Here is a 14,349-nt window from a genome sequence, read left to right on the forward strand (position 1 = left end):
TATATATATATATATATATATATATATATATATATATATATATATATATATATATATATATACAGTGTTCTGCCCCTCATATACACAGCTCATTTATTTATTCAAATATTAGTCAAAAATCTTCTTTTCCACCAACGCTCTGTGCCCATACTTACAGATCACATCATACTATTCAGGGAGTCCTGTGTAATTAACCACTTGTGTAAGGCTTGATGTATGAAAAATACATTTTACAGTTTTGTTAAGGAAATATTGGCTTGTTCTTCATTAGAAAAACAAAAGACTTCTTACTCCCTTCAAGTAATAAATAAAGCCCAAGGTAGTGTTCCTCTTTTTACCTTAGCTGCTAGGAAACTGCCAGGTTTGTGGAAGGGACTTTTGGGAAATCACTTTTTATGTGCTTCCCTTGCCTTTGCTGTGGGAGAGATTACTGTTGAAGGCACTGGTCCCCAGGATCACCACAGTTCCAGATGGTTCCCTGTGCTACAAAGATTCTTAAGTTATCTTACCAAGGAAATTTTTTTTTCTAGATTTTCAAAGAAAAATAAAATTTACATTTTAGGGAATTTTTTAAAATTCCTTTGGTAGTTCTCCTTTACCATTATTTTACAATTTTATATTCGTATTTAAAACACAACATCCAGAAACTTTAAGATAAGCAACCATGGTCTTTGTTTACTCAGCATCCTTCTGCCTGAGTAATTAAATATTCTAGTACAATAGGCATTGGTCACCTTTAATTTCATTATGTAGGAGCGAATGGTATGAACGGCTTATAATTTCATTTTAAATGTAACACTAGGTATTGCATTGAATCTGTAGGTTGCCTTTGGTAAAATGGCCATTTTTACTATGTTAATCCTACTGATCATGGACAATCTTTCCATGTTCTGGTATCTTCAATTTCATTCTTCAGAGACTTGAAGTCCTTCTCATAGAGGTCTTTGACTTCTTTGGTTAGAATTATACCTAAATAATTTATATTATTTGTGGCTATTGTGAATGGTGTGGTTTCCCTAATTTCTTTCTCAGCCCATTTGTCATTTGTATACAGGAGGGATACTGAATTTTTTTTTTAAATTACTCTTGTATCCAGACACTTTGCTGAAGGAGTTTATTAGCTGTAGGAATTCTCTGATGGAATTTTTGAGGTCACTTATATAAACTCATATATCACCTGTGAACAGGAATGTTTTAACTTCTTCCTTTCTGATTTGTACCCCTTTGATCTCCTTTAGTTGTCTTATGGCTCTAGCTAGAACTTCTAATACTATATTTAACGGATATGGAGAACGTAGACAACCTTTTCTTGTCCCTGATTTTAGTGGAATTGCTTTGAGTTTCTCTCTATTTAGTTTGATGTTTGCCATTGGCTTGCTGTATACAGCCTTTATTATGTTTAGGTCTTGGCCTTCTATCCCTGATCTCTTCTAGACTTCTATAATGAAGGGGATAAGGAGCTAAACAGAATTCTCAACAAAGGAATATCGAATGTAGAGAAGCATTTAAAGAAAAGCTCAATGTCTTTAGTCATCAGGGAAAATCAAATCAAAACAACTCTGAGATTACACTAGCCAAAATGGAAAAACTCAAGTGACAACACATGCTGGCAAGGATGTGGAGAAAGGGGAACCCTCCTCCATTGCTGGTGGGAATGTAAACTGGTACAACCACTTTGGAAATCAATCTGGAGCTTTCTTGGGAAACTGGAAATAACTGTACCTCAAGACCCAGCTATACCACTCCTGAACATATACCTGAAAGATGCTCCACCTTACAACAGGGACATTTGCTCAACCATGTTCATAGTAGCTTTATTCGTAATAGACAGAAACTGAAAAAAAAAAATTAGATGTCCCTCAACTGAAGAATGGATACAGAAACTGTGGTACATTTACACAATGGAATACTACTCAGCCATTAAAAACAAATAAATCCTGAAATTTACAGGCAAATCGATGGAACTAGAAAAGATTGTCCTGAGTGAGGTAATCCAGACCTAGAAAGATGCACATGGCATATACTCACTTATAAGCGGATTTCAGTCATGTATTACAGGACAGACATACTACAGTACACAGACCACAAGAAGATAAGTCCGATGGGCATCTTAGGCTTCATGTTGGCCCACTAGTTAGGGGAGTGGGGGATATCTCTGGCACAGACTATGTTGCCTACTTTTTGATCAATTCTCCCTGATGAGACTTCCTTACCAGGCCACAGGGGAGGAAGAAAAATTCAGTCCTCATGTGAATAGATGAGCTGGTATATCTGGGTAGGGGGGCTCACCTATTCTAAAGAATAGGGGAGAGGGAGGGTGGGACTGGGAGGAGAAGAGGGACGGTCCTATGACCAAGATGTATATTGAATTAATTAATAAAAGAATACATAATGCTTATTATTTATATTCTCCCACATCAAATAGTAATTATTTCATTAAAATTTTACAAAGTAAAATAAATATATTAGATAGGGCAAATTAAAAGAAAACAGTATCTAGCTTAACAGTTTCAGATTTCAAATAGTGGCCATAAAACTTTTAATACTTGAAAAAAGGACATGCATACTCAAATGGCCTGTTTTATCTGTTTCAGTCCTAATTGTAAGGTACTTTCTCCTTCACCTCCCCTGCTCCACTGTTTCCCTCCCTGCCGTTGCTGAGAGAACAGAAGGAACAATTGGGACCTTAATGATGCCCACAAAGAATGTGCCCCCGCCATACACACACTGGTTTTGCCCCGGTTTGGTTTGGACCTATTACCTTTGGGGATTTTCTAATCTTCCTCCACCCTCTATTAAAGAATTACCATCACTCAGGCAAAAGAATAATGAAAATATTTTGGCCATAAGCCCTCTTTTTGTAATCATTTTGTTGTTTTTTGTTTGTTTTTTTCTAGACAGGATTTCTCTGTGTAACAGAGCCCTGGCTGTCCTGAATTCACTTTGTCTACCAGGCTGGCTTTGAACCCACAGACATCTGCCCGTCTCTGCCTCCCAAGCACTGGGATTAAAGGCATTTACCACCATGCCCAGCTTGTAATCATTTTTATCCCTCCTCCTAAATAAGAAATTCCCAAAAAGAATTCTTAAACCTAATTTCTTTGATCCCACCGGTCTCATTCACATCTTTAATCAAAACATTCTTTTGCCAAACCCAAGAGCACGTGGGGTACCCCGTGGCTCTCTCTTGGCACTGTCTCTGGTTCTCTGGTGTTTTCTCCTGGGTTACCTTCCTTCCCTGGCTGCCCTCTCAGCCGACGGTCTCTTTCTGAGCCCACCCATAAGCATTTTCAGTTTGTGTTCCTGAGACTTTTGCTTGCTGGCATGAACTCCCTAGAAGCCCCATCTCATCCCTTGGGTGGCCAGCATCCATGCTGATGCTCAGGCCTTGCCTCTGGGGAGCTTGCTGCTGGAGAGGGAACTGAAGGCCTGTTCAAGCTTGGTCGGGTGCAGGAAGTGAGTGGAGCTCAGCAGGCATGTTTGCATCCTCCCATTCTCCATTTCGTGCTTTCAGTTTTTTCCAGTCCACCCCAGAATAGAAGGAAGACTCCTCCATCTCGAGCACATCGCCACTCTCCACCCCCTTCCCTTGACCCTTGTGGCGTGTGTTCTTACAAGCTGCAGGACCTTGGTTGCCCTGCCTGAAGACACATCCCTATCTTTAGAGCATCACCTTCTCTTCCGTGCTCTGCTGTGTGTGCCTGAATATCACCCTCACTCTCAGCATCATATCCAGCCTCTTACCCAATTGTTTATTGTATTTAGGACAGCAGACGTTAGGCTCTACGAAGACCAGACCTCTCTGTTTGGTTGGTGACATACCCTGAGAATATGCAATCCTGGAAATGCATGCATGCTTTTTTTTTTTAAGTGAACAAATAAAGCCTCAGTGGTTACTTTTACTTTTAAAACAAGAAGGGATAAACTATCCTCACTTTTCTATTATCGGTGACATTTAAATCTGCCTACCTTTCCAAACAGCAGTGTTTATGTATGCTGTACCCGGTGTTACCTCAGAGAGCTAATGCTGTGTTTTTAAAAAGTTGCTAAAGGAATTAGGTTAAGTGCCTGCATTTTTCAGCAATGAGTCATTAGTGGTGGTTTAAGGATAAGGATGATAAGGACACTGCAGTCTGGTCCTTATTCTCTGATGCTGGCCAACCTCTGGACTGACCTGCATTTAAATGAACAGATCCTCTTCATTTGTTTTCATCAGTGTTAACACTGTCACTCTGTCCTGGGTTTTCTGGACACCCACACAAGTGACATTTCTGAGAAGAAGCTGTGACCAGTGCTTGGGGTGTGGGGAGGATGGCCCCAGTCTCTGACATATTCTGGTTGCAAAAACCCATCCTTTTCACAGTGGATTATATTACTCAGTCACCAAGAAGAACATTTAAAAGTAAATGCACAGTTCCATTTCTGATTTTCTAGCAATCAGTACAGTACAGTCTCTCATTTCTTGATTCTGCCTTGATCGTTGCCATCATACCATGTTTACATGGCAATAGATATCATGGCATATGCAACTCTCTTTTAGTCAGAGGAAAATTGCTTGGTTTTAACAAAGGAAAAACAACGGAATTGTTATTTCAGCCTAATATTTTTTCAGCTGCTTGAACTGCAGAATCTGTTTGAAGTAGTTTACTTAACCAAGGCTGTCTGCACGCCCTGTTTCTTCTCTGGTAGTAGGTTTGAGGCATCGGTGTTCTGGGCCAAAGATGTGCCTTTGTTCTCCTGCCTCCATGCTTTTGTTTTGTATTTGTGTCTGTCACCTGGGGAGTTCACACCTTCCTTCTGTCTTTGTGTTTGCCACCTGGGGAGTTCACATCTTCCTTTTGAGGCACTTAGAGGCAGTGAGACAGAGATGTGATACCAGCCAGCCTCTCCTTCACCCTTCCTATAGGTCTTCCTGTGGTAGAAAGGCCAAATGACCATGAAGGGAAACCAAAATGGCTACCTTGAGTGAAGGCTAGCCAAAAAGGAGCGTGTGAATATGGGGTAGGCAGCATAGTGACGACAGTCCCTGAGACTTGGGGTCCCATTCTGTCTATGTCAGGTTGAAGGGATATAGGCATTTCCAGTTTATGCAAACATTTTCCATTCTTCTTTGTCCTTGTAAAAAAGACCCCGGCTCTTCCATTTACTCATGTCCAAGAAAACTTTTCACCATAGACTTGCAGTAAGTCAGAAGTTCTTCATGTTGCTTCCCATGGCAAGTAGCTCATAGCACCTAGCGGGTCAGAGACAGACATGGGAGTTTGAGCTGAGCTGGGAATGAAGCAGTGATTCATCGCAGCACTGCACTAAGTCCACCCACTGGGCGACACGGTGTTGCTCGTCCCTGTCAGTGTTTCTTCACAAGGCACATCTAGAGAGTAACCACCATCTCAGCAAGGGAGGTGGGGCGATGATTTCAGGACAGGGTGACAAGGCCTGGGACCATCTCCCTGGAGAAACCCTTTAGAGCAGAGAAATGATTCTCAAAATTTACATTTCTAAATATCCGATTACAAGTAAGCTGTTCTTGGCAAAAATACTACTTCATGGCGGGGGGGGGGGGAACCTACTAACTTGGCCATAGGCCTCCTTTATCTTAGAGTCAGTGATGAAAATAGTTACAGAACTTACTGGTTGTTTTCCCCAACAGACCTCTGTCTGCCTCCCTGCTGAGTTGAGCACCAACCTCTCGCCATTCGGAACTCAGGGACGAACTTGCTCAGGGACGAACTTGCCGGGTTCACTGTACTTTATTTTATGCTCCTTTAAATGCTTTCATTGTTCTGTCTTTTGCTGAGGTCTTGATGAGGTAACATTTCTCGCAGCAACCCAGGCCTTGCTCCTCCCTTCAGCTCTCACATGGAGAGAAATGTGGCGCCCATATGGGAGAAGAGACAAAAAGCCTGGGTTGATATTAAAAACACCACCTTAAACCTTAACTTAATCCAGAGTATTAAAATATCTCAGAAAACGCCTTAAAGCAGCACTTCCTGTGTGTGGTGTATCATCCCCCGAGCAGCATCCGAGACAGTGAAAATGCTTTCTGCTTGCTGGCTTTTGACTTCTGACATGGCTCTGTGATCTCGCACAATGTGTGGCCATCGTATTGTGAGACAGATGGAAAGAGGCAATTCTCATTGCCTCTTCTCTCACACATCCCTTTGTTTACTGTGATAAGTTAAACAGTCCCTTTTTAACTAAATGTGGTAGAAGCATACGTCTTCACTAAGGACTTTTAAATTTTTTAACATCAGACCCTCTGTTTACAAGCTGCTTTTATTTGTTTGTCTTTGAGAACTGTTTCTTGGGAGCAGCTTACTGGTAGCTGAGCCCTGGGGCCTTGTGCACACATTAAGCACACACTTGCTGTGTACCTCAGAACTATGCCTAGTCCAGGATGAGTCAGGTCTGGTTTTCTCTGTCCTTCAACTTGTTGCAAAGTCAAGAAATATCTAAGACCCCGTTTTCTATTGTCTACTAAATAGTAAATGAAAAGGTGTGGGGTTTTGAAGTATTTATTCTGATATCACCAGGCACTGGGATTCCAATATCACCTCGCTTTGATTAGCCTTTCCATGCAGAGCAGTCACTCTGTACTGTGAATTAATGGTCACAGGTCAGCCTCTTTTCTGGCCTGTGAGCCCCTCACAGGAAGAATCCTAGGGCATTTCCCTAGCTCATTCATAATCTCTTACTGAAGGCCAGGCTAGAGATTGTTCTCACTGTGGCAAAGCAGATTTGGGCTCATACCCTCTAATCTAACAAAATAAATAGACATCAAGCAAATAAGTGTTTAGATTGTAATTGAAATAGGCTTCCCACACTGGAGGTGCCCGTGAGCCAGGGGAATAGATTAGTGTGGGTTGAGTAGTGCGGTATGAAAGGACAGAGGTCACTCTGAGGCACATATCTGTGAAGGAGCAAGTGTGATCAGCTGCTGAGGAGCCAGGAATGTGGGGTCTACTGTTTCCGGTTTTCTTATTATAATTATTTTTCTTCCTTTGTACAATGGACAAAACTGAACACAATGCGATCATCTAAAGATCCCGAAGAGTGAGACAGTGAGTCCACACAGAAATGGTGAGGAGTTTACTTTGAAGAGAAGGGAGTGCTGCCTGCATTTGCAGTGGACAGGGAGGAGGGAAATGGCCCCAAGGGCACTCAGGCAAGAGAAGACAGTCCACAGGGTCCTGTTTTCTCAGTGGACAGCATGCAAGCTAGCTGCTAGAGCCAGAGCCTGGAGGTGAGTGGAGGATATTGCTCAGGCAGCCCTATGAAAGATCATTGTCCACCCCACACCCAGAATGCACTCATGTAAAACCGGGGGGGGGGGGGACAGCCTGATGAGCTGACGTAAGGTTCTCTGACCCATAGCTAGGTGTAATTAAAAAAGAGAGAGAAAGAGAGAGAGAGAGAGAGAGAGAGAGAGAGTCAAAGGAGCTTCAATTATTTGCAGTAGCAGGTCAAAAAATGGCAGATAGATCCTAAGTTAGATGAGGGAAGGGGCTTCCGGTGAGAGGGAATTGAGGGAATCGAGGGAGGCAAAATCTGCTGATGCTGGAAACAGCAGCAGGTGAAAACAGCTGGGACGCCGCAGCAAGCTTTGTCATCAGCTGGACTGTGCTGTGTCATCAGCTGGACTGTGTTTTGCCATCAGCTGGTTGGTTGTTTCAGGCCATGGGGGACAAAGCAGTCCCAGTGTTGTCCACTGTGTGTGGCCAGGGCTCAGGAAAGAAGCCACCAGAGATGAGGTTAGTGAGGCTGAGAGAGGGGAGGGGCTGTGCACTTGCGCGGGAAGCCAGGGTGGCCTCTAAGCCTACCCAGGCAGTTGTTGGCAACAGATCGGAGTGAAGTGCATGGTTTGGATGCCACCGTCTTCCCCCAGTGACAAGGTAACAGAAGCCAGCTGGTGAGAGTGAGGCTGGTGATCGTGTCTGGGAAGACAGGCGTCAGGAGGTCTTGGAGTGACACCAGGAGGAAATGAGGCACTTCTGTCACATAGGAACTCAGAGAAGAAGGCCTCCTGAAGAGGGTCCTGGGCGAGCATGTCCCTACACAACAGCCAGAAGACATGGAACTGGGAGATGAGGAAATACTGAGCCAGAGAACGGAAAGGGAGCCAGAAGTAGAAGGGGGGGGGAGGCATAGGGCTGAAGAGATGTACCCCTCGATTAGTAGCACGGTATAGGATGGATCGTGGACCACGTGTATGCGCATGTGTGTGCATGTGAGTGCGTGCATGCATGCCTGTGTGTGTGTGTAAGTATGTTGTATATGCATGTCCGTACTCGTAGGTATGCATGTGTGCATATATGTATGTGTGTGTGCTGTGTGCGTGTTTGTGCACATGGGAGCACACGTGGTGGGCACTAGGGAGAATGCGCTGGGCTCTGCGTCACCACTTACTGACTCGGTTTTGGAGATTTATAGAATTCAGTCATCACCTTGTGGCTACGTGGCCTTGCCATTGCTGATCACTGAAAAATAAGTGAACCTTCTTATGTTTGCTTTTTAAAAAACACCCTTCCATTCCTGCCCATCTTCTTCCCTTTGAAGCTAGCTGTGTTGCAATGGTGTCTATTGAAGCCATCACAGGCTCTGCCATGTCACATTATAGAATGTCATGGTACTTGATGTTTTTGGTGACAGTTTGTTTTAACTTGCAACATTTCTGTTAACATCATTTCCATGTTTTAGACTTTCCAATTCTTCAACGAGAGTTTTCAAGCTATGTTCTTTTACTTCCTGAAGGGTCAAATGATGTGAAAATCCTTCCAGGTCAAGCTGTGTGTCCTACTCCTGGGTGCCGAGGAATAGGCCATATCCGTGGCCCACGTTATGCGGGACACCACAGGTAAAGATTTCTCTTGCTTGCTTAAATCTCCTCAGGGAGGAATGAGAGAGTGTTTATGCAGACCAGCAGCTCTAGGTAGCATCCTATGTGGGTGTCAGCCCCTCCTGCTCCATCTCTGTCCCTTCTGTTCGGCTGAGGCCCTTCCTTGATGAATCCTTCTGTCTGCCCTCTTCTAATGTTCTAGGGTCATGACCGCAGAGGCATTTCTAAGGAGGTGCGAGTCTGCTGTATTAGGGGCTCCCTAAAGTACACCCTCTGCGATGTGCTCACCCTTACCATGCCTTACCCTTGTTCTTAATCACCTCCACACCTGCTGGGTCTTTTCTGCAGAAAATCCCAGACACCCTTTTCCCCTCCTGCTTCCTGTTTACCTTAAGTTCTTTTTTTTCCTCCTTTTTATTCATTTGAAGAACAGAGGATTCTGTTAAAGAATGTAAAATGAGAATGAAATAACTTTCCATGCTTTTAGAATACAGAGTAGATGGCACTTATAAAGGAAATATAAGCGAATAAAAGCATGAATCTTTGCTATTGTTTCTGTCCCCAATAGTTTGTGAAGTTATTATTCCTAGAATGGCCATTCATATTAATGATCTGGTAACATAAATCAAAACTGAAAAGAACCAATGTTAAATTTGCCTAATACAAACATGAACAGTAGGTATAAAGAGAAAGGAATGAGTCCTGTAATGTATGAACCAAGAAAACATTTGCTCACACCAGAAATTTAAAGGCAGTGCAGGAAACCCTTGCTTTTTCAGAGAATGGCAGTCTGGGAAAACAGTGCTCAAGGAAGTTCTAAGGTAACCAATGCAAGAAATCAGTGGTAGAAATCAGTGGTAAACATGTCTTGTGTGCCTGGATACAATGTTATGAGTGTAGAACTGTAGAACACCCATTAAAAAGAAAGAAATCAGGTGCATGCAGATACCTTAGTTGCCTGGTGGGGTCACTGGGGTTTGGGGGTTATAAGTAGAGCTAGAGTTATGGAAATGTCTCATTGCTTTGGGGGAGCAGGGGGAGAAAAACCAATGAAGGATGGAGGGTGGCAAAGAGAACAGAGCAGAATTAAGAGTGGTATCTGAATTGGGTGAGGGTTCTGTTGGTGTTGGAGCCACTTTCTAGACATTATCAGGAGATGTAACTACAGAGAATCTTCACTAGGCTTTGTGTGTGTATGTGTATGTGTGTAGTCTGAGCTGCAAATTCAAATCTGGTCTTCATTCACTCGTTCCTTAACCCCATGAGTCTGTTTTATTTAAATTAATTAAAATTGAATAATATGAATATATCATCTCCCCGTCATAGCCATGTCTCAAGTGCTCAGTGGTGGTCTGTGGCTGCTGTTCTCAACAACATTGTTTAAGACAGTTACTCCACCACAGAGTTCCATTTGCCATACTCAAGGGACTCTCACATAATAGTCTCCCTTTTGGGAAGTGGGGGGAGCAACAGGTTTTTCCTAGTGCTTCTTTTACAACTTGAATCATTATCTCCCAATGTAACCAAGTCACAACCTTGCAACTCGCCCTTTCCACAAAGCTCTCTCCTCCCGTGGAGCTGGGGCTCTGAGCACTTTGGCAGCTTCTTGCCCAGCAGTACCCCTGTTTTCCTCTTCTTCTAAGCTGCCTTGCCAGCATCGCTGCGTGTGTCATTGGCTCACCTTTTCTGGCTGGATTCTGAAGAAGCCAGAGTTCCAATGGGTGTGCTTTCCCTGTTCTAAAAGTGTCTCTAAACCCATATGTCAGAAACTGAGCCTGATTGCTGCTTTTATTTGTGCTGTTTAATCATTAATATGAGAGTGTTTGATGTGATTTATCCATGAAATAGTCTTTCAGGGTTTGATGAACTAGAATAAAAGACTCATAGCTAAACTTTGGGGTAAGTGCAGGGAATCTTATGAAAGAAGGGGGGCGGGGTATATAGAAAGACCTGGAGGGGACAGGAACTCCACAGGAGAGCAGCAGAACCAAAAAATCTGGGCCCAGGTGTCTTTGTAGAGAACAATACTCCAACCAAGGAGCATGCATGGAGAAAACATAGAACCCCTGCACAGATGTAGCCCATGGCAGCTCAGTGTCCAAGTGGGTTCTCTCTAGTAAGGGGAACAGGGACTGTCTCTGACATGATTTCAGTGGCTGGCTCTTTGATAATTTCCCCCTTGGGGGGTGCAGCCTTACCAGGTCACAAAGGAAGACAGTGCAACCAGTCCTAATGAGACCTGATAGCCTAGGGTCAGATGGAAGGGGAGGAGGACCTCCCCTACCAGGGGACTAGGGGAGGAGCATGGAGGAGAAGAGGGAGGGAGGATGGGATTGGGAGGGAAGAGGAAGGGGGCTACAGCTAGGATACAAAGTGAATAAATTGTACTAAATAAATAAATAATGGTGAGTGAAACAGAGAAAAACAAAACAAAACACCATAGATGTATGACTGTAAAAAATGGGACACCTTAGTTAATTTGAAAATATGAGACATTATCCCATCACCCAAACCCAAAAATGCTTGAGGCTGCTCGGGTGTCATGTGGCTATTTGGTTAGATAATGGCTCTTGTCAAGCTGTAGACCTGGTTATGACATAGCAGGGCTTAAATAGCTATGACAAGGTATGCAAGAGCTTCCCAATACCAGGGACTCAGAAATGAAAAACAACAAATATGAAGGCATATTTGAATAAATCCATAATGTAAACAAAAATCTGAACTCACATATGAGCTGTTTTACCTAACAGTGTTTTATAAATAAACGAGACCATGCTGCCCAGTGGGGTTGCGTAGACTGTAGGAAGGCGCTCAGTGTAGAGTAAGACCTCAGGTAATGTAACAAGCTCTGGACATCTCTGCCCTGGCTTTGATCAGTTAATCAACTTACTGCCTATGTGGCCTGAGAAAATATTTAAGTTGTCTTGTAATTAACTGAATAGGTTAGTTGTGTAGTCTCTAGTCTCTGTAGTTTGCTTCCTTGTTCTTTGTATTATGGCGGCCGAAGCCTTGCCCAACTCTAAAAGTTTAAAAGTGCCATTCTTCACTACCTGTCTGTGGTGGTATCTGTTCAGATACTCACATATATCTACACAGTCCATGCACAGCCCGCTAAAAATATTCCATCTCACACTCAAAGGGATTAGGATGAACTTTGTTCCTATAGTCAAATAGACACTTCAGAGCCAACTGTAGCTTAAGCTATTCCTGACAAACTTGAAGGGAAAAAAATCTAATATATTTTAAACAAAGTGTTCTTTCCTCTTGGCATAGATTATTTTTTTTAAACCAAAAGGCATTATTTTACAGTCTTATTCCAAAGGATATTAGGCAATTATTATTATAGTCAAAGAGAAAGGAAAGTAAACAAAAAACAAACCTGCAACCAGTTGCACTCAGAGAGGGTTGTTTTGTTTGTTGTGATGAAATAGCATGACCCAGGAAACTTATAAAAGAAAGTGTTTACTTTGAGCTTACAGTCACCAAGGGTTAGCATGCATGAGGTGAAATGAAAGCATGGTGGTAGGAACAAATGAGAGCCTACATCTTCATCAGAAGTAGAAGGCAGAGAGAGAGACACCTTGGGAATGAATTGAATCTTTTCAAGTTCAAAGCCGTCTTCCAGTGACACACCTCCTCCAACAAGACCACACCTCTTAATCCAGTTCCACCAACTAGGAACCAAGTCTTCAAATATACGAGAAAAGGGAACCACTCTCAGATAAACCACCACAGCCTGTATACAACACCTCCTCTTCTTGCTTCCAAGGTCTGGGGTCTGCCAGGACTGCTGCTTCAACAGTAGGGGTGGTTGGGCTCTGTGTTTGTGAGGGTCTTTCCAGGCAGAAAAAGCACAAAATTAGTGACTGAGGCTTTTACCTATGTGTGTCAGAATTTCTAGTTCTCATATTGGAGGGATGGTATTTTGAAAGAAAGTAAAACAGGTTGTCAGTGTCTCATTTTGTCCAGCTGCTGAGAATTGAGACGTCCAGACAGCACTGAAGACTAATGAAAATGATCTACCATCTTAGCCGTTCAGGCAGCAGACCTCTGCAGGCCCTTTCTAGACAGTTTTCTGTCAGCTTTAGTCTCTTCTTTGTTGAAATAGTCAAGGGGTTAACAATATTCAAGGCTTTTTGGAGTTTCTGTAGAATATGCATAAGCCATTATTTGTAAGAAACTGCATCAGCTCCTATCAGAGAGAAAATGGGACTTTTGGCACACAATTATCTCATGATTTACATTTTATTTGAATGAATTTGCATAATGGATAAAAGAAAGTAGCTGTATGTGTTAACATAGAAAAATTTAAAGGTAGCCATCTTGGGGCTAAAAAATAAAAACTTTTGAGCCAAGATCCAGGGTGAACTACAAGTTGTGTTTTTTCTAAATAAATAGAACAGTCTGAGAGACTTGGTCTACCACTGTGTCATAAAAGGTACAAAGATAATTTATTTGGAATGAATACTTACATTCTTCACAGAGAGAACCATGCAGCCTCAGGATATGGGGACCTCTGGCTCATTACATGTGGGATGCAAGGCACACATGGTTAATGTGTTGCCCAAACACGGGATGACACCTGTCACTCAGAAGTGGGGGTGTCCTGTCCATGAGGTGATTTTGAGTGCCCTTTCTGTATTTAGGTCATAGGTCATCCTCTAGACGGAGTTAGTATGGAGTGACTCTGTAGCTGAAGATGAAATCACTTCAGGTATTTTCTTTGTGTGTGTGTGTATGTGTGTGTGTGTGTGTGTGTGTGTGTGTCTGTGTGCACGTGCATTCACGTGTTCATCTTTAAATTGGCCTGGATGAAATGCCCCCATTGGCTGCTTACACTTTTCACTTACTGTGTGGGACGGATCAGTCTGCCCCACTGTTCTTTGCTTCAGATTTCCATATATCCAATAGATCGCCCCTTGCCATTAAAAAGGAGTTGTCAGCATTTATAAGAAATGTTCTCTCACCTTTTTCATTGTTGAGAAGTTGACTGTCATCCAAACATGTCAGGAAAAAGACTAGAACCTCTGGACAGCCGTTTCCGATAACTACCTTCGGGGAAAGGCACACCCTTTATTTCTGATGCTCTGAAATGGGCCTCTTTGCTCCCATTGTTTGTGTCAAGCTCACATATTTTACTTCTAGGGAATGTTCTAGTAGTATCATCTTAGTGATATACATTTTTTTTCTTTCAAATTTCTCCTTCTATCATATTTGTTCCTGGAGTAATTCTTGAAATTCCCCTTTAAATTCCTTGTGTCTTGGTTAGTTGCTGTAACCACTGGCCCTAAACCTGAAGCTCATAATCACACTATAAGCTGCTACCTGTTTCTGAGAACACATTTTTGTCCTCTTTGTTTCTCAGTTGCATGCTAGTCTCATTTGATAGATTGTGGGTCTTCCCTTACCTCATGCATGACATTGGGAGGTGTCTTTGTTGCTCTATGCATTGTTTTTTTTAGTAGCTGTGTGTGTGTGTGTGTGTGTGTGTGTGTGTGTGTGTGTGTGTGTGT

The 14,349-nt window shown here is 42.7% G+C and overlaps 1 protein-coding gene across 1 annotated transcript in view; it reads left to right on the forward strand.

The window, feature by feature from the left end:
- The window catches only part of L3mbtl4 (L3MBTL histone methyl-lysine binding protein 4), a 344,610-nt gene that overhangs the window by 167,796 nt on the left and 162,465 nt on the right, over window positions 1-14,349 (forward strand). Inside the window, exon 12 of the mRNA XM_055610122.1 lies at window positions 8,752-8,854. Coding sequence (XP_055466097.1) covers window positions 8,752-8,854 — 103 coding nt within the window. The remainder of the gene's footprint in view (window positions 1-8,751; window positions 8,855-14,349) is intronic.

The sequence above is a fragment of the Psammomys obesus genome, unplaced genomic scaffold (assembly GCF_907164565.1).
Source record: "Psammomys obesus unplaced genomic scaffold, mPsaObe1.curated_primary_1811, whole genome shotgun sequence".
Taxonomy (NCBI): domain Eukaryota; kingdom Metazoa; phylum Chordata; class Mammalia; order Rodentia; family Muridae; genus Psammomys; species Psammomys obesus.